The sequence below is a fragment of the Elephantulus edwardii genome, unplaced genomic scaffold (genome assembly GCF_000299155.1).
Source record: "Elephantulus edwardii isolate Elephantulus edwardi_28Jun2011 unplaced genomic scaffold, EleEdw1.0 scaffold00129, whole genome shotgun sequence".
NCBI classification, from domain to species: Eukaryota; Metazoa; Chordata; class Mammalia; order Macroscelidea; family Macroscelididae; genus Elephantulus; species Elephantulus edwardii.
Window position 1 is genome coordinate 2,234,825 of NW_006399879.1, and position 20,428 is coordinate 2,255,252.

Sequence of the window (20,428 nt, forward strand, 5' to 3'; positions counted from 1 at the left end):
TGTGTGTGTGTGTGTGTGTGTGGCTTCACTTGCAGAGGCCGTACGAAATCCACTCGGCCACGCCCATCGATGAGATCCTCAGCATGTTCAAGGTGGAACGTGTCCACTACTCATCCACGTGGTGCAAGGGCATGGTAGCCCTCCTGAAGAAGGTGAGGGCGGGCCAGGCGGGGGTGGTGAAGGGGCTTCGGAAACGGCAGCACACCCACAAATTAGAGAACAAGGAAAGGTGAGGGGAGCAGTCCAGGGAGTAGGGGCTCCTTGCTGGTGGTGATGGTGCTGTCAAGTCAACCCCAACTCATAGCGACCCTGCATGGACCCAGCGGAGAGCTCCTGGTCGCCTGCTGTCCTCACAGCACTGCTAGGCCCCAGCCTGCTCTTACCGTCACTGTATCGATCCATTTCTGTCTCTTGTTTTCACTGTCCGTCTGCATCAAGCATGATGTCCTCCTCCAGGGCCTGCTCTCCTGACACCATGCCTTGGGGTTGGCAGCGTAACCTTTTACTCACCAGGCCCCCTGAGCTCCCTCCCAGGAGCCTTGGAAGCAAAGATCACTCAAAAACTCTCACAAGACTAGGAAAAAGCAGGGAGCCAGCTTGGAACCGAAGACCTTCTAACTCTAGAACCCAAACTCCCCGTTGCTGAAAATTGCCTGTTGAATTACTGATGAGTTACATTACTTCGAAGTAAATACATAATTTGGTTCTTTAATGTCAGTAATTCTTAATCCCCGTGCTCATCGAACTTGGCTGCAAGTCATGTACACACACTCAGCGGTGGGGTCTGGACAGCACCCTGGCTTCAAAACCGCTGCATGAATAATGAGTGTCCGTGTGGCTCTCATGGTGTAATGGTAAGGAGCTGTGCTGCCAATCCAAAGGCATGCAGTTCAAATCCACCAGCTACACCATGGGGAAAAAATAAAAGTCTCCTCTCTTGTGATTTACAATCTCTGAAAACCCTTTGGAGGACCAGCTATGAGTTGGTTCCAACTTGACAGCATACGGCAGCAACAGTGGCATATGCCGCTGAACTAAGTCTTGACTTCAGTCCACAGCATACGGCCACCTTGGTTGGCAGGTACAGCCCCTGCCAGGTGTCCCATAAGCACTTCGAGACTCTGGTCCACTCTTCATTCAAGACCAGAAGTCAGTGACAGGTGGCAGTAGGACTGGTTACCCAGTAAACGAGGTGCACGTGTGTCTGATTGTGTCTCCCCGTCAGTCTGCAGTTCTGATTGCACCGTGCCCACCACGGTCGGGGCATCCCACTACTGTTTGTAAGGCTCTCACTGCTTATTTTACAGACGTGGACGTCCAGGTCTGCTTCCTTGTCTGCCTTAGCCTGGGAGCTCCACAGAAACCTGTCCATCATGGGCGACCCTGCTGGGATCTAAAATGCCTGTGGTAGAGTTTGCAGTGTCAGGACAACATGAAAGCCAACACAGGAGCAAAAGTTGACAGACAAAAAAGGACAAACAAATCTGTCTTGAAAGAAGTGCAGTCAGAATGACCCTCTTCCAGGCAAGGCCCCTGAGGACATCATGCTTGGTAACGCAGGTGGTCGGTGAAGAAGACGACCCTCGGTGAGAAGGGATGACACGGTGCCTGGATCAACACGGGTCATGTTTAATGGATCGATTCAGTGACTGGGGTAACGGGAGTAGGTGTGTCAGAGACAGTGAGGCTGGCACAGCATAGAGCAGGGTGTAGGGCTCTTGAACACAGGGTCACTATGAGTCATAAGCGACTCGACGTCACATAACAATAACAGCACTGTTTACCGGTTAATCCATCCCATGCGGTAGTGACCAGCACAGAAGACCTCCAAACTTCAGATTCCTCTGTTAGAAGGGCTTAGAACCCTCCCCAGAAGGTCCCGGATCCTTCACCATCTCGTTTTGTTATCATCAGCTAGGCAAGAGTTACTTTTCATGTTCCTGCTTTCAGGGAAGCAAACAAGCAGAGTGCAGATCAGGTGCTCCTACGTGCACAGATACTAGCTCCTGGGTGACCCACGGGACAGAAGGTGTCCACCTGGATTGTCCACTGTGGGTTTAGTGGGAAAGTGCTGTCCCATGCTCAGTGCATGCTGCCATCTAGTGGAGACATTTCAAAGTGCACTAATCTGTACAAACCAGACGACAGTGCACCTTCTTCAAAGCTCTCGTTCTTGTTGTTAGGTGCTGACGAGTTGAGGATGGCTCATAGTGACCCTGTGAACAACAGAGCCAGCCCCCACCCTATCCTGTGCCTTCCTCACTAGCTCTGACCTACTCACGCCCATTGCTGCAATCACTATGTCAATCCACCTAGTTGAGGGTCTTCTCCTTTCACCAACTCTCCTCCTTTTCAAACATGATGTCCCTTTCCAAGGAATAACCTCTCCTAGCAACATGCCCAAAGCGTGCCACGTGAAGCTTTGGTCATCCTTGCCTCCAAGGAGCACTCTGGCTGCACCTTCACCTAGATACATCTGTTTGTTCTTTTGGCCATCCATTGGTTATTCAGTACTCTTGTCTAACACCACAGCTCAAAGGTATCTGTTCTTCTGCCATCCTTTTTCATTATCCAGCTCTCAGATGCTTAGAAAGTGATTGAAAAGGCCATGGCCTGAATCAGGCACACCTTAGTCTTCAAACTAACATCACTGCTGCTCAACAATTTAGAGAGGTCCCTGGCTGCAGACTTTCCCAGTGCAATACAACACCAATCTGTATTACCGCAAATAGGTTTGGGATTATTTTTTGTTAGTTTCCACTTCAGTCAAAATTATCAAAACTACATGGTTTGAACAGCCAAAAAAAAAAATCAAAGTGCGAAATAATTCAGTCTTGAAAGGAGCTAGATATATTTGGGACAGGACTCAAGCCCTCATCCTTTATTTCTGCCTAGTTGCTGTTTACTCTCTGTGAACTAGATGTGCTCTGGATATCTGCGGCTTGGGTGCAGGGCCATTGTTGCCTGTGGGGTTTTACACTGTATCACCCTCATCAACAGGAACCCAGTGGAATAGAAGCTAAAATGTGTCCCATCAAGCCCCTTCCCTGGGGCTCCAGACATCACTCTGTAACTGGCCAGGCAGGAATGTTATTGCATCTCAGTGTCTCCAGTTGTTGTTGTTGTTGTTGTTACGTGCTGTCTCCAGTTACCAAATTAAAATTTATAAAAGGAAGCGGATGATTCGTTCTGCTTTTCCGTAGAAGCCCTTGCCTACATTGACACCGATAGAGGCAACATGCGGAGAGGATCTTCCAGCGCCCACAGAGATAACACACACGTGCTCTTGGCTTCGCCCTGCCTCTGCAAGGTGTTTTTGTAAACACATTATGCTGTATTTTTTTTTTTCTACAGCAATGTGTTTAAAAGGGAAATGGGGAGTTGGTACATAGTTTTCTGACCAAAGAGCTCTGTACTGGGGACCTTGAAGGGGCAGGCCGACCTCCCCATCCTGTCTGACCACAGGGAGATGAGGGTAGGATCTGGCCTTCCAGGGACAACGTAAGGAACAGAAGGCCTGCCCTTGTCCTAAGCCCCCTCCATCACAGTGATCCTTCCAAGGCACACACGCTTGAAGGTATGTCTGCCCTCTGACCACAGCTCCTGACCAAGGACCCTGAGAGCCGGCTGTCCAGCCTTGGTGACATGCAGAGCTCACCCTATCTGGCCGACATGAACTGGGATGCGGTGTTGGAGAAGGCGCTGACGCCCGGCTTTGTGCCCAACGTGAGTGGGAATCCTGCCCAATGTCATGTCACCTACTGCAGGGTCCCCTCGATGGTATAAAGGCTACCACCCCAGGCAGGTGGTCAGTGAGGCCCGCATGGTCACTGTTCACAGCTCGCTGAAGTTGAGGGTGGGCTTGTGTGATCACCACGCAGCCAGGTGGACAGCTGTCCTATGTGCCTGGGTGGGTACGGTGCTGGTTGCGTCTCCTCCCTTGCACTGAGGAGTGAACACTCAGGTCTGCCCTGCACAATGAAGCTGTGGGAGTCAGAACTGACCCCTCTCCAGGTAAGAAGGAGGGAAGCATTGCTATCCAGGTTTCCAGCAACAAACTGAACCTCAGGGAAGAGAGGCCATTTGCCCAAGGTCAGAAAGGAACAGAACTGAGACCTCACCCCACCTAGCAGGACTCTAAAAAAAGACCCAACACACTCACCCATCAAGTTAATTCTGACTCATAACAACCCCCACCAGGGGTCCAAGGCTGCAAATCTTTACAGAAGGAAGCTGCCTTCTTTCTCCCTCAGAGTCCCTGGTGAATTTGAACCACTGACCTTTTGGTTTACAGCACAGCACGGAAGGCACCTCACCACCAGAGCTCCTCATGGGACTATGGGTAGACCTGTTGCATATATGACCACTTAGTACTGACTTCAGGGACTATCATCCTGTCATTCTCTGAGGTTCTTGTGTCTACAGGTTAGGAGCTATGAAACTCAGCTCTAAAGCTAAAGGTCGGCAGTTCAAGCCCACCCCGTGGTGCCAAGGAAGAAAGGCCTGGCAGTCAGCCTTTGTAAAGAAAATATTATAGCTCAGGAAACCCTATAGAACAGTTCTGCTCTGGAATCCATGGGGCACTGGACTCAGAATAGGCTCAGCGGCAACAGGTCATTTAGGGAGAGGAGAGATTGAGGGGGAAAGTACTGAGTGCTAAGGCTGAAGTGTCTTCACACCTCCTCCCATCCCTTGAGGAGGTCTCAGCAGACACTCTGGGGGTGGGGGGTGGGCTCTGAATGTCCCATCTCCTAGAAGCTGTGGAACAAGCACCACAAGTATGTGACAGAGCTGTGTTTCCATCCAGCTCTGGAGGCTAAAAGTCAAGCTCTCGGCCATGTCAGATCCCTCCTGCTGGGAAGCCTCACATGGTGTCTGTCCTCCCCAGGGCATATCCCCATTTGGGTCTCATCTGCTCCTTTTGTGACTCAGAAGTAATTAGGTTTGGGACCCACCCTACACAGGTCGACCCTCAGTTGATGATGACTTTGCGCTAGGTTGTGTTACAGAAAGTGATTGCACAAAGTGATTACAGAAAGTGAAGTCACAGCAGGTGACTGCATCGCAATCCATTACATTACTTGACTATATTGTATCACATGATGTAATGTAATGATGTGATGTTACATTAAGTTACTGTTACATTATACTACACTGTGTTATGTTCTGATACATTACAATAAGAATACATTGTATTACATTCGGTGTGTCATAGAAGGTTATTACATTGAATCACACTACTTTACATGGCCTTGTGGCAAGAAGCTGCACTGCAATCCCAAAAGCCCGCAGTTCGAGGCCACGAGCTGCTCACTGGGAGAAGGATGGGCAAGCTCCTTCTATGTGATTAACTAACTGCTTCTGAAAACCCACTGGAGGGTCAGCTACAGGTCAGTTCCAACTCTACGGTACACAACAACACAACATTAGACTGCACTGCATTCCATTTCCTTGTACTGCAGAAGTTTATGACGGTACATACATTGCATTGCATTACATTACATTACATTACATTACATTACATTACATTATCCTGCATTACAATGACAATACCCTGTGTTACATCACACTATATAATACTGGGCTATGTTACAGAAGGTTGTGACAGTGCATCACCTTCCTGTACATTGTATAACACATCACTACACTACATACATTACATTGTGTTGTTGTTGCTATGTGCCGTCGAGTCGTTTACGACTCATAGCAACCCTATGTACGTTACGTTATGTTACGTTACGTTACGTTACGTTACGTTACGTTTACATTACATTACATTACATTACATTACATTACATTACATTACATTACATTACACTTGGTTGCATTATGGGAAGTGCTTACATCACATCACTTTGCATTACAATACAGTCAAACTCAAAAAAACCTCAAACTCATTGCTGTCCAGTTGGAACTGACTCATGGCTGACCTTCCAGTGGGTTTTCTGAGGCTGTAAATCACACAGGATGAGATTGCCCATCTTTCTCCCACAGGACGACTAGTGGGTTTGAACCAGCAGATTTGGGCTAGCAGCACAACACTCTACAGATTATGCCATCTGAGCTTTGATACTTTACTTTGCAAGAATTCCATTCCATTACATCACACTTTCTATAATACACAACATGACACTCATTTACATCACATCCCCAGGTATATTTGGGAGAAGACATAGTCCAACCCATTAAAGCTATGAATGCAGATATACCCAAAAGCATGGTCAGCTTGGAGAGTGGGATTTGAGTCCTTGACTCCAATTCCATCCAGCCTGGGAGCTAATCAGTTGTGGGGCAGGCAGGGCATCTTCCCCCAGGAGCCAGCCAGGGAAGCTTCTACGATGGCTGTGGTCAGACCTGAGGACCACACACAGCATTTAGGCCTGGGTCACACTCACAGAGGGTAGCCCATCGTTGTTTGTGGAATGACTGACTGAGTGAACATAAAGATAATTCCGTGAGATGTGGCATAGGCTCAAACTGTGATCTCTTTCCTTCAGAAGGGGAGACTGAACTGTGATCCCACGTTCGAACTCGAGGAGATGATCCTAGAGTCCAAGCCCCTTCACAAAAAGAAGAAGAGGTTGGCCAAGAACAGATCCAGAGACGGCACGAAGGACAACTGTTCCCTGGTGAGCGCTTCCTCGGGCTTCACACTTAGAAGAGGAGAACTGGCCTAGGAGAGTTCAGGAGGCCGGGTGGCTCAGGGGGTCAGGAGATGAGCTGACAACTGAATCGCTGCCGGTTTAAACCCACCAGCAGCTCTTGGGGAGAGAGCAGTCTGCTTCCACAAAGATTTATCTTGGAAATGCTGCGTAATGCATTCCCATCCTAGACTCACTGGGAGTCCCAATCCTGGCCACAGAAGAGTCCAGCCCTGGAGACCCTATGACCCATCCTCTTCCATCCAAGAGAGGTATTGTGAATCAGATAGAGTTTCCAGATACCTTTATTGCAATAAACATAAAGGGCCACCATCATAAAAGAAGGGAATCTTTTATAGTTGTTACATTGTTAGATGTCATCCAGTCACCTACACTCACAGGGACCCAGTGTGGCATAGATCCAAACCCCGTCCGATTCTATGCCTTCCTTGCTGTCTCAGCCCTACTCAAGCCTTTGGTTGCAGCCACTCTGTCAGTCCATCCTATCACGGGCCTTCCTCTCCTTCACCAACCCGTTCGTTAGGTGCCATCAAACCAAGAACGACTCACAGTGACCCTTAGAACAACAGATCTGCACCCCGCCACGTCCTGTGCCAGCCTCAAAACCTCGGACACACTCAAGCCCATCACTGTTGTCACTCTGTCAATCCACCTGGGTGAGGGTCTCCCTCTTTTTTACCACTACTCCACTTTTCCAAGCATTATGTCCTTCTCCAAGGAACAGCCTCTCTTAGCAGCATGCACAAAGTGTGAGAGACGAAACTTCACCATCCTTGCCTCTAAGGAGCACTCTGGCTGCACTTTCTCCAAGACGCATTTATTTGTTCTTTTGGCCGTCCATGGGATGTTCAGTTCTCTTAACCAGCGCCACAACTCAAAAGCATCAGTTCTTCTGTGGTCCTTATTGTCCAGCTCTCAGCACCATGGCAAATTCTTGAAAAGACCATGGTCTGAATCAGGCGCACCTTAGTCCTCAAACCAACATCATTGCTCCTCAGTAATTTGGAGAGGTCCCTGACTGCAGACTTTCCCCATGCAGTACATCTTCTGATGTCCTGACTGCTAGAACCAAATGTATTGATTGAGGATCCAAGTAAGATAAAGTCATTGACAGTTTCACTCTTTTCTCCTTTCATAGCTGTTGTTGTTGTAATTGTTCTGTGCTCTCAAGTCAAAACTGACCCATAGCTGACCCAAATTTTCAGAGACAGTTCCTTGCACGGGAAGAGACTGCCCATCCTTCTCATACAGAGTAGCTGGTAGATTTGAACCACACACCTTTGAGATTGCAGTGCAGCTTCTTACCACTATGCTACCAAAGTGCAGGTCTAGGTGTCCAATCATATGTCAGGAAGATGTGAGTGTTGCTTTGATGTTGAACAAGTTTCAGTGGAACTTCCAGAGCAAGTCAGTAGGAAGAAAGTCCTGACACTCTGCTTCTGAAATCCTACCATTGGTGAATCATTCAATCAATCAGTCATTCAAGTGATGAATCACACCATTTGATCCGCAGCTCATCACAGAGATGGCACCGGGCAGCATGGGATTGCCGTGAGCCGCAGGCTGGGTCCACAGCGGCAGGAGCAACAAGAAGTGTCGTCCACCCTCTTTGAGTTTTGTGTTTGCTCCAGGCCCCCTGTGGAGTCTCTTCTGACCCGCGTCAGAACCCCACGTGGGTCACAGCAGTGAACAGCAACAAGAAGTATCCACAGTCTTATTTTGTGTTTGCTCACCTCCTATGGCCGCGACCCCCGTAGAGTCTCTTCTGACCCGCGTCAGAACCTCATGTGGGTCACAGCAGAACCCTGCTCATATGTCTGCAGTGGCTGCTTTTCCAGAAGTAGGTCACCCACTCCTTCTTCTGGAGGGACCCCTGGGTAGATTCGAACTGCCAACTTTTCTGGTTCACAGTCGAGCACATTAATGGTTTGCATCACCCAAGGACCCACCACACAGCTGGTTAAACAGAGGCCAATCCAAGAACTCCCTGACTCAGACACTCGAATTCCCTAGCGTGTGCTGGGACCAGAATGGTACCCAGGAGACACGCTCCCGCGCCGTGAGACCAGGAGGGAAGCTTGGCTGGCGTGAGCTGGAGAGTGGGTGCTGTCTGTGGAAACCAGGCAGAATGTCAGTCGTCCGGTTCGGGCCCCTGTGCTTGTGTCTAATGTCCTGACCCAGAGAAAGAACCTCTTATCCTTCATGTCGTGCATGTCCTCAGGGCATGTCCTCAGGAAGAGATCCCTCACTCAGTGTCCCCCTTTGTCATGTCTCCCAGATGCCCGTCACTTACTGTCCCCTCCTTGTGCTCTCTGACAGAATGGCCACCTGCAGCAGTGCCTGGAGACTGTGCGGAAGGAGTTCACCGTTTTCAACAGAGATAAGTAGGTGATCATGCTGTGTGGCTGAGAATTCCAGGAGCACTATGTTCCCCACCCCAGAGACGCTGGCCAGGGCTGCTGGAGGGACTCTCGGGCTGACAGTGGGGGCGGGGTTAAGAGGCTGAGGGCAGAGGCCCAGGCTCCAGAATTATACAGATCTGTGTTCAAATTCTGACTGTACCGCATGCCCATGCAGGGTGCTGGCTTTGCCTCTCTGGACCTTAGGGTCCTTCTGAAAACGGGGCTGAGGGTGTCCAGTTAGTATAAGGATGTGAGAAGGAGAGAGGCATTGCAGTGTTAATCTAGGTTCAAGTCCTGACTCTGCCACATCTAGAAAATCTTTAGACAAGTTACATAGCCTCAGTGTACACATCTGCAAAATGGGCTTAAGGCCTTCCTTGCACTATGACTGTTGTAAGAATTAAGGAGGCTGCTGTCAGAGTCCCTGGCATGATGCTAGGTGCTGTCAAGTTGACCCGCAGTCGTGGCAACCCAGTGAACAGTAGATGGGAACCTTGCCCTGCCCTCCACCACCCTTACCATCTCCACCATGTTCAAGGTCAATGTCACAGCACCTGAGCCAGAACACCTCACTGAGAGTCTTCCTCTTTCTTGCCAACCCTCTTCTGCCTTTCCCAGCATGATGTCTTCTTCCAAGGACTGGCCGCCTCCTGACAACATGCCCAAAGTTTGTGAGTGGAAGGTGCAAAGTTTTACCCTCTTTGCCTCCAAAGGACAATCTGATTGCATTTCCTCTAAGACAGATTTGGGGTTTTCACGGTCCCTGGGATGTTCAGTACCCTTCACAGCTCGTTGGTGCCTACGATGTTGATCTTCACGTATTCTATTTCATTTGGGACAACTTCCAATTTCCCTACATTTATTTCATTACACATTTCAGTTATTGGGAGAAGTTTACAAGTTTTCTCCTCATTTGAGTCTTGCCACACCAGCAAATGAGGGTCCTTAACTGGGAGGAAGTAGTTTTTTATTGGTTTTCTAAATTTTTTTTATTTTATACTGATTTATTTACAGTTTAGATACATTGCTTTTTTTCTACCAGATCTTTCCTATTTCCTTCACCCTCCCCCCAATCAAATTGTATAAACCTGTGATTAACCAACCCCCCACTGTCTGCCCAGCCTCACTCTGCTTCTACCCACCCCCTCCCTTGGCTCCTCAAACTCATTCTACAACAATGGTTTTATACAGTATCTGCCCTTATGAGACTGCGTTAGTTCACTCAGCATAATGCTCTCCAGTCCCTCCCAAATTAGGTAGTGATTTACAAAATCATTGCTCCTGCGTGCTGCGTAGTATTCCATTGTATGAATGTACCATAATTTCTCAATCCATCTGATAGTGGTTGGACATCTGGGCTGTTTTCATGTTCTTGTGATAATGAATAATGCTGCTATGAACATTGGTGTACAAGTTTCTGTTTGAGCCTCAGTTCTCATTTTCTCAGGGTAAATTCCAAGCAGTGGAATAGCTGGGTCATATGGAATTTCTAGGTTCAGCTTCTTTGAGGAAGCACCAATTGCTTTCCAGAGTGGTTGTACCATTTTATAGTCCCACCAACAGTGTGTAAGAGTTCCTATCTCACCACAGCCTCTCCAGCATTTATTACTTGCTGCCCTATACTCCATCCATGTCATTAGGATAGATTCTACGTACAGGAGGCAGCCCTTCGCCATTCCCATTTTGAGTCCCTTGCAACCTGAGGGGCTTATCTTCCAGCACCAAATCATATAATATTCCACAAAAAATGAAAAAGAATGCTTTAATAGCAAATGCCTTTTTCAGAGATGTAAGCAGCAACTATACAATGGACTTCACCTGATGGGACGCACAGGAATCAGACTGACGACCTCTGTGGAAAGAGATGTGGAGAAACTCAGTATCAACAGTCAAAGTAAGGCCAGGAGCTGAGTGTGGAGCAGACCATCAGCTACACAGATGCAAGTTAAAACTGAAGCCAAGTAAAACTGACATTCAGATGGCGGGGGAAGAAGAACAAACTGGGGAGGAGCGTAGAGAGAATGGTGCAGCAATGAAGGAATGAAAGCCCAAAATCCCTGTAAATGTTCATTAAAACGAATAAAATTTAATAATAATTTTAAAAAAAACTGAAGCCAAGTAAAATGAAAACAAGTCCCTAAGAGTTTGTCCCAGTTGAAAACTATCTCAACAATAGATATGATTCATTGAACACTATTTTTTTCATATATGAAAAAAAATCAAAGAGTGAAAAGACCAAAATAGATAGCAGAAGAAGCTAACGCAAAAGGCAGAGTTCTGAAAGGAAAGCTGAACAGAAGATTTCAGAGGACGTTTCAAGAAGACAGTGCAAAGTATTATGAAGAAATGTGCAGAGAAATAGAGAAAAATGGAAGAACACGCTTGACATAGGAGAACACCTTCTTTCTCAAGGTGAAAGAACTGGAGAATAAGTTCAAGTATCAAGGTGCAGCCCTGAAGGATTCTACAGGCAAAAGCTTGAATGTTGCAGGAATATTCGGAGTCATTTCACCACAAAACAATTGTCAGCATGGAACCATTTCAAGGAGTAGTGTCTGATTGAGAATTAATGGTAATCGAGGAAATTATCTGAACTGCACCAAAAGCATTCATGAAAATAATATTCCTGGAATTTATGGATTATCAGTTGTGGAGAATTTGTATAGTGATGCGGCCCTGGAAATGCTCACTAGAACATGCCAAGAAATTTGGAAGACGGCTACCTGGCAACTGACTGGACAAGATCCATATATGTTCCCATTCCCCCCCCAAAAAGTAGATACAACAGGATATGGAAATTATCAAATAATTTCTTGATAGCACATGCATGTAAAATCTTGCTGAAGATTATTTTTTAAAAAACTGGAACACTACATAAACAGGTAACTGACAGAAATTCAAGCTGGATTCTGAAGAGGCCATGGAATTAGGAATGTCACTGCTGACAGCAGATGGATCTCACTTGTGACTGGAAAACACAAAAGATGTTTATGTGTATTTTATTGAGTATAAAAAGATATTTGTGTGAATCATAATAAATGATGGTTAACTGAGAATAATTAGAATCTCAGAACACTTAATTATGATTGTGTGAAATGTGTACATAGATCAAGAAACAGTCATTCAAACAGAATAGCAGAGTACTTGCATGGCTTAAAATCAAGATACCTATTCAATCTGTAACTCAGAAGCCAGACTATATGAAGAAGGATAAGGCAGCGTGATTGGAGGCTGACTCACCAACGGTTTACATTATGCAGATGGCACAATCTTGCTTGCTAAACGAGCAGAGAACTTGTACACTTACTGCAGAAGTTCAAAGACTACAGCCTTCAATATGGACTACACCTCAAGTTAAGAAGTATTTCAGCTAACAGATTTTGCCCTGGATGTGCTCACCAAGTTGTGCCGAGAAATCTGGAAAACAACCACTTGGCCAACTGACTGGAAGAGATCTATATTTGTTCCCATTCCAAAGAAGGGTGACCCAACTGAGTGTGGAAACTACAGAACAGTGAATATCATTGATTTCACATGCAAGCAAGATTCTACTGAAGATTATCCAAAAACGACTAGAACAGCACATCAGCAGAGAACTGCCAGAAGTCCAGGCTGGGTTTAGGAGGGGTTGTGGTACTAGGGATATTGTAGCTGATGTTAGATGGATCTTAGCTGAAAGCAGGGAATACCAGAAGAATGTCTATCTGTGTTTCATTGATTATGCAAAGGCGTTTGACTGTGTGGATCATAACAAACTGTGCCTGACTCTGAGAAGAATGGGAATCCCAGAATATTTAATCGTGCTAATGTGAAACCTATACTTGGACCAAGAGGCAGTAGTCAGAACAGAGCAGGGTAACACTGCATGGTTCAAAATTGGGAAGGGTGTACGCCAGGGATGTGTCCTGTCTGCATACCTTTTCCACCTGTATGCAGAGCAGATTATCCGGGAGGCTGGGCTCATTGAGGAGAATTATGGCATCAGGATTGATGGAAGATCTAGTAACAATCTGCGTTATGCAGATGACACAACCCTGCTTGCTGAAACTGACGATGACCTCATGCACTTACTGCAGAGGGCCAAGGACTGCAGCCTTCAGTATGGACTGAGGCTCAATGTCAAGAAGACAAAGATTCTCACCACTGGACCAATTGGTAGCATCAGGATGGATGGCGAAGAGATTGAGATTGTTCACAGCTTCAGTTTGCTCGGCTCCATGATCAACACTCTTGGCACCAGCAGTCAGGAAATAAAAAAATGTATTGTGATGGGAAAGTCTGCTGTTAGGGACCTCTCTAAAGTACTCAAGAGTAACGGTGTCTCTCTGGAGACTAAGGTGCGCCTGATACAGGCCATGATCTTTGCAATCACTTGTTATGCATCAGGGAGTTGGACAATGACTAAGGAGGACAGAAGGAGAATTGATGCCTTTGAGCTGTGGTACTGGAGAAGAGTATTGAATGTACCATGGACTGCCAAGAAAACAAACAGATTCATCCTGGAGAGGATTAAACCAAGTAACTCCTTGGAGGCAAGGATTCTGGGGCTTCGTCTGACATACTTTGGGCATGTTGCAAGGAGGGACAGGTCCTTGGAGAGGGACATCATGCTTGGGAGGGTGGAGGGACGGCGCAAGAGGGGAAGACCCTCTATGAGATGGATTGATTCAGTGACTGGGGTGATCAGGTTGGGTGTGTCAGAGACAGTGCGATTGGCACAGGATAGAGCAGGGTTTAGGGCTGTTGTACATAGGGTCGCTATGAGTTGCAGACGACTCAATGGACGGCACATAACAACAACAACAAGTTAAGATCCTCACAACTGAACCTTCGGCAACATGATGATAAATGGAGATAATATTAAAGTTGTCAGCTACTTCATTTTACTTGGATCCATAATCAACACCCATGGTACCAGCAGTCAAGAAATTTTAAAAAAGAAATGAGTTGTACTGGGAAAAGTTGCTGTCAAAGGCTTCTAAATGCAAGTGTGTCTGTCTAAGGATGAAGATGTCCTTGACCTAAACCATGGTATTTTCAGTTGCTTCATATGGATGTGAAAGTTAGACAATAAGACAGAAGAACTGATGCCTTTGATTTGAATTGTATTGGTAAATAGAATGGAATATCCCATGAACTTCCAAAAGAGCAAGCAAAATCTGTCTTGGAGGCAGTGTAGTGCTCTTTTAAGGCAAGGATTTGAGCAAGTTGTCAGGGTGCCCTAGCTCTTGGGAAGAGACATATGCTGGAAAAAATGCAGGATCAGCAAAAGAAAGACCTTCAATAAGATAGACTAACAACAAACGAATGGATTGAGAAATTGTAGTGCGTTCACATGATGGAATACTATGCAGCACTCAGGAGCAACAGTTTCAAAAACTACTATGTGGAAGTGACTGGAGAGCCTTACGCTGAGTGAACTAACTCAGCCTCATAAGTACAAATAGTGCATAAGACCATTATTATAAAAATAGGACAACTAGTAAAATGCTTATGAAGGTGCAAGGAGAAGGGGAAGGAGTAGGGAACCTGAGGGTGGGCAGGGGTAACATCGTGCGGTCGCAGAATTTTTGGGGGCAGAGGGAAGATGTGAAGGAAATGGGAGAGATCTGGCAGGGACCTGAAAAGACAGGTTATGAAGGGCATAGATCAATGGTGATTAATTTTATAAAACGTAGTATATAGGAATTATCATGTGAATCACATTGTGAATGAAGGAAAGTCTGAAACACAGTGTCTACTGTAAGGTCACTGAGGAAGGACAGAACACAGTTCAGGCCAAGAAAGAAAGTTTATTGAGGAGAAACTGCTGGCTGACTCTAAAGCAGAGACCAGTAGCTACTTAGAGTGGAGTTTTCTATTGTTTTACAAGGAAATTGGAGAGGGGCGTTGTAGGCAGCTGCTTGTTACAAGATGAGGGAGCAGGTCCAGGGTTGTAGATAGTTATTCCTGGGAAAAGGAGGTGGCATAGTTTGGTTATTTGTTTGGTTGTGGTTTTTTTTAATTTATTATTAATTTCAATGAAAATTTACAAAGACTTTGCATTTCCATTCATTCGTTGTTGAACTTTTCTCCCCTCCAAACCCTCCCCCCTAATACACTACCCTCTTGGAAAAGTAAAAGAAATATTCTTTCATTGTTTTACAATCCCTCCCCCAGGTTCACTCCACTATGCAGGCTTCACTCTGGACTCCCGTCATGACAAAACTACCTAATCACATATCCCTTTTAAACAGTTTTCTCCCTCATCTGTTTCAATGCAGTATACAATATTGAACCCACCTTTCTCAGTCTCCCCCCCAACTCTGATGTCAGTCCTGTTTTACAACAGTGGCACTATGCAGTATTTGTCCTTTTGTGACTGAGATATTTCACTCAGCATAATGTCCTCCAAGGTCACCCATTTTGAATAATATTTCATGAGTTCCTTGTTTTTCAATGCAGCATAGTATTCCACTGTGTGACTATACCACAGCTTCTCTATCCATTTGTTTGTTGATGGGCACTTAGGTTGTTTCCAACTCCTTGCTATTGTGAACAAAGCCACAATAAACATGGGTGTGCAGAGGTGGCATAGTTTTTGCAGCCCTAATAGAGATAAAGAGAGTTACAGCCGCTGCTTCCTGTAGTTTGATCATTTCTGTGGCTGTTCTGGGAAAGGGAGGGAGAGCAGCTCCGTGGTCCTAACATATACAAAATTTGTTTGCAAACCAATATAAATTTATTTTAAAAGATAGATTGACATGATGACAGTGGCAGTGGCCTTGAGCATGGTGGAGACCAGGAAGGTGACACAAGATAGCATCAGACTCCATCTGTTCATAGTGTCACTATGAGTTGAAATCAACTCAATGGCACCTGACAACCCAGCAGCCCTGCATACTCTTGTTGGTGCCGTGGAGTTGGCTCTGTCTCAGGGAACCCGGTCAGCGGAATGAAACCTTGTCAGTCCTGCAGCAACATCACAGTCTCGGTCCCACTCGAGCCAGTTGTAGCTGCTGTTGAAGCCAGAGCTATTAGAAAATCCATTTCTGTTCTTCAAAGCCATCTCTCTGTTGGTATTCACCCTAGACTAGAACCAGAAGTGAAAGTACATTCTGGGATACTCTTGACATTGCTTTGGTCATTGTGACGCCTGATGGTCTGAGAGCTTTTGCAGAAGGATGGATGGCTAAGTCCTGCATCTTCTGCAGTGTGTCACAAGGCCCGCCCATCTGAAACCGCACGGCCGTCCCAGCTCTCCAGCTTCCCTTGTGGTGGTTACTGTGAGCAGCCCTCGATTTGGCCTTGGACCACGATGACCCTGTGCACAGCAGAATGAAGCAGTGCCTGATCCTGTCCCATCCCCATGGCCATTTCTAGATCACACCACTGGACCCTTTATGTGTTCCATTTGGCTGATTTTGGAAAGCAGACAGCCAGCCCTTTCATCCTACTCTGTCTTCTCTTGGACACTCTACTGAAACCTTTTTCAGCATCGCAGCAGCACAGAAGCCCACACTGACAGGTGGGCGATGGCTGGGCATGAGGTACTTTGGCTGGGATCTGAACCCTGGTTTCCGGCACGGAAGACACAAATTCTGCCACTGAGCCAACACAATGGCTTCTCTGATGGCGAGCATTCAGTGTAGATTCCCCAAATGGATGGTGCGTGGGTGTCAATGCCTTTATAGGTTGTGTGATAGTTACGTCCATGGTCGTCAGTAAACACTACCAGGGGCGCATGAGGTAAGAACTACTATCTCCATTTTACAGATGGAGAAACTGATGCTGTTCATGGTAAATGACTTATTCTAGTGCTCCCAGCTCCTTTGGTGCTGAGCTTGGCTGGGAGCTCAGGTCTGTCTGACTGCTGAGCTCAACACTGTGAACCCCTCGGTCCGGACCTCTCTGCAGCAGGTAGAGGCTCGGGCTGCAGGCTCCAGAGTCAGTCAACATCGCCAGGAGCATCTTCCTGGCCTCCCACCGCCTCCTGCTGTGGTCTGACCTGTGTCTGTGCTGTGTTTATTTGCAGGCTACGGAGGCAACAAGACCAGAGCAGTCAGCTGTCAGACACGGATGACCAAACAAGTCAGGACAAGGTCCAGGATGGGTGCAACAACAACCTCCTCAGCCATGCCTGCTCCCGAGGCTGCAGCAGCTAATCCACTGCCCAGTGCCCCCCATCTGGACTGCACACGGCTCTGCCCTGGCCTCAGGGATCCCTTCTCTGTGCCCTGATGGTTCCCATCCCACCCATGATGGCTCTGGACGCAGAGAACGTTCTGGGCTGAGACCTGGGAAGCCTGGGCTCTGGTCCTGGCCACTCCTTCACCCCCTTGATAGCTTGTGTGACGTGGGACAAGCTGTGTCCTCTTTGAGCCTCATTTTCTGCATCTATCCAAGGAGATTCAGCAGCCTTTGGCCCCAAATCTAATTGCAAGGATTTATGTTAGACTCCAACTGGAGAGCAGACATGTAAAACCTTTGACATGCGTCAAGAAGTTGTTTATAAACACAACATGGAACTTTCAAAATGAAAGCACATCCCCCAGCTCCCTAAAGCAATGGACCATTATGGCTTTGCAACTCAGTTCTTCTTAGCTTGTTACCTGATGTTGTTGTTGTTGTTATTGTTAGGTGCTGTTGAGTCCACCGCATCTCCTAGCGACCCTATGAACAGATTGAAACCTTGCCCTGCGCCATCCTCAAAGTCTCCACCATGTTCAAGCCGTTGTTACAGCCACTGTGTCAGTCTATTTTGTTGAAGATGTTCCTCTCAGTATGTGATAACTTTCTAAACATGCGGCCCCAGCAGCAAAATGTTTGATGTCTTTGCCTTGTCTATTGAAACATCATTTCTGAATCCTGGAGAAAAACCTATTGTTGTTGTTGTTATTGTTATTGCTGTTGCTCTGCTGCTCTTAGCTGTCCTTGAGTCAGCTTCATCTCATGACAGTGTTGAACACAACAGAGTCAAATGTAATCCAGTCTTGGCTGTTACCATCACTGTTGCTATGAGTGACTCTACCATTGAGAATGCTCTGTCAGTCTATCTCATGGAGGGTTCCCCTTGATTTAGTTGACCTTCTACCAAAACCTAAGTGTTTCCTTCGGTGTTTTCTGCCAGACCACAGTCTTTGTGGCCTTCCAAGATGGCACAGTGTACAGACCAACTGGTCCCCCACGTCTTGGTGCTGCAGACCCGCTCCTCCTCTCATTCACAGAAGACTGCCTTCTCTTCCTCTTCTTTCATCAGCTCTTATCCCCACCTTCATGGACACTGGGAGGGTCCCATCCACCATCAAGAGTAGCATCACAGTTCCCCCCAAACCCAAGTCTCGTGGTAGGACCTGGGTTCTCTTTCATCCTCCCATGTTTTCCTTCCCAGGAAGAGTGTCCAGTCAACCCCTAAGCACTGTCTGGTGGAGAGTCCCTACCTGGTGTTGACAAGAGGGTTCCATAGTTACGAGTTAAGAATGATGGGTCATGAGGAAATTTAGATTCTGACAGAAACCAAACAACTTGATGATTTGTTGAGGAAACAATTCACCTTTGATGTTGGCGATGATGTTGTTCAGGGCCTCTATAGGGTCACTATGAGTTGGAATCAACTGAATAGTGATAGCTTGGCTTGTTTGTGTGTGTGTGTAGGAGACAAGGATTAGATTTTGGAGTCATGCTTGGGTTGGGCTCCAACCCTTTCGTTTGCTTACCAGAAAATCTTAGATAAACCTCATAACTACTCTTAGCATCAGTGTCCTCATTTGAAAATGGAGATGGTCAGACCGACGTTGCAGGGCTGTGACAGAGTTAAATAAGATCCTTTCCCGGCACATAGGGAGGATGAGTTGAGTTGAATGGTAGCTATTTTCTGTCTTCACCTCCATGGCCATCATCATGAGCTTGGTGCTTACGATTCTTTAAACTTGGAGTCCTTGACATCTGTTGGTCTAGTTCATGGCTATCAGATCCATTCTGACCCATAATGTCCTCATGCACAGCACAGTCAAGCATTATATGGTCCTATGCCATCTTCATAATTGCCGTTGTGTTTGAGCCCACACTTGTGTCGATCCATCTCTGGAGGAGTTCCCATTTTCCTGAACATGACCCCACCCCACCCCACCCCCACCTTGCTCGTGTCTCTGGGCTCCTCTGAAAGCTCAACTGTGTGTTGATTTCTTCATCCAACTCTCATTTTCCACTTCCACACTGGAAATCCCTTGTCCGGATTGCCAAGGTCATCATCTCTTAAATTTCTTAAGACATTTTAAAGTATGGAATGGTTTTATACTTTTCTTTTTTACAAAAGGAAAATAAATACTCTCCCCTCCCACCCGCCCCCACTCCTTCAACTGAAACTGTCTCTAGATTGTGTCGTCCACATGGTCCACTTGTTTTGAACACCATTCAGAGTCTTTGGCTACCTGATGGCATCGTCCTGTCCCCTTCCAGGAAATTGCAGGATCCTCTCTCCACTGTGATTCTCACAGCAGCATTACAGATTGCTTCCTGGACTGGCTTTATGACACGGGAGGACAGGTGTGCTAGAAGGAGGCCTGGAGACCTGGAGTCCATGGATCTCTTCACACTGGCTTTCCTTGTTCAGAATAAACTATTTCTTGGAAATTCCTTCTTACAACTGTGTTTTTTAATTCAGGATTGGGTAAAGTGTCCATGTTACTGCAGTGAATTAGATTGTGTCAGAAATCCTAACCTTTGTGATGTCAAGAAAGCTAGATATTGATGATGTAATCATTCCCCCACCTCCACCTTGTACTTTGTGTGATCAACCAATCAGCAGTAATGGGGTTAGGAAGGGATGCAACACCTGTAATTAGGTCGTGGTCCTAATCCAATAGAAGGGGAATTTTGTTGAGGTGTGGCGTCCATCAGGCCAAGGGGAGAGAGTTGAGCAGAGCAAAGGGACATCATGTCCACCAAGAAGGAAGAGCCAGGACTAGAGTTCTTCCTCTGCACCCAGGTTCCTGAAAGACTTCACCTGGAGCCTGCACCCTGACTGTGGACTTCCAGTGTCCTGAGAAGTAAGGATGGTAAGACTTCATCCCACAAACTCTGGACTCTTTACCAGGAGGCGACAATCTGAAGAAAGACATCGTGCTTGGTGAGGGAGAGGGTCAGTGGAAAAAAGAGAAAGACCTGTAACAATATAGATTCAACACTTTTATGCACTCATACACATTTTTATAGTTAATTGTTCTTGATCAATACCAATGAGATTGCCCCATCTCACCCCAGTAGTGAGATAGCTGGACCAAATGGTATTTCTGTTTTTATCTTTTTGAGAAAGTGCCAGACTGCTTTCCAAAGTGGTTGTACCATTTTACATTCCCTCCATTAGTGAATGACATTTACAATCTC

At 46.6% G+C, this 20,428-nt stretch overlaps 1 protein-coding gene across 2 annotated transcripts in view; it reads left to right on the top strand.

The window, feature by feature from the left end:
- STK32B (serine/threonine kinase 32B) overlaps nucleotides 1–17,208 on the top strand; it is a 572,207-nt gene extending 554,999 nt beyond the window's left edge. The window contains exons 8-12 of one of the 2 annotated variants that reach the window (XM_006893582.1): nucleotides 36–152; nucleotides 3,601–3,726; nucleotides 6,498–6,629; nucleotides 8,982–9,046; nucleotides 17,079–17,208. In XM_006893582.1, coding sequence (XP_006893644.1) covers nucleotides 36–152; nucleotides 3,601–3,726; nucleotides 6,498–6,629; nucleotides 8,982–9,046; nucleotides 17,079–17,208 — 570 coding nt within the window. Of the gene's footprint in view, nucleotides 1–35; nucleotides 153–3,600; nucleotides 3,727–6,497; nucleotides 6,630–8,981; nucleotides 9,051–17,078 lie in introns of those variants that run through there. The other variant, XM_006893583.1, reaches the window with a different exon arrangement.
- The last annotated feature ends 3,220 nt before the right edge of the window (nucleotides 17,209–20,428 follow it).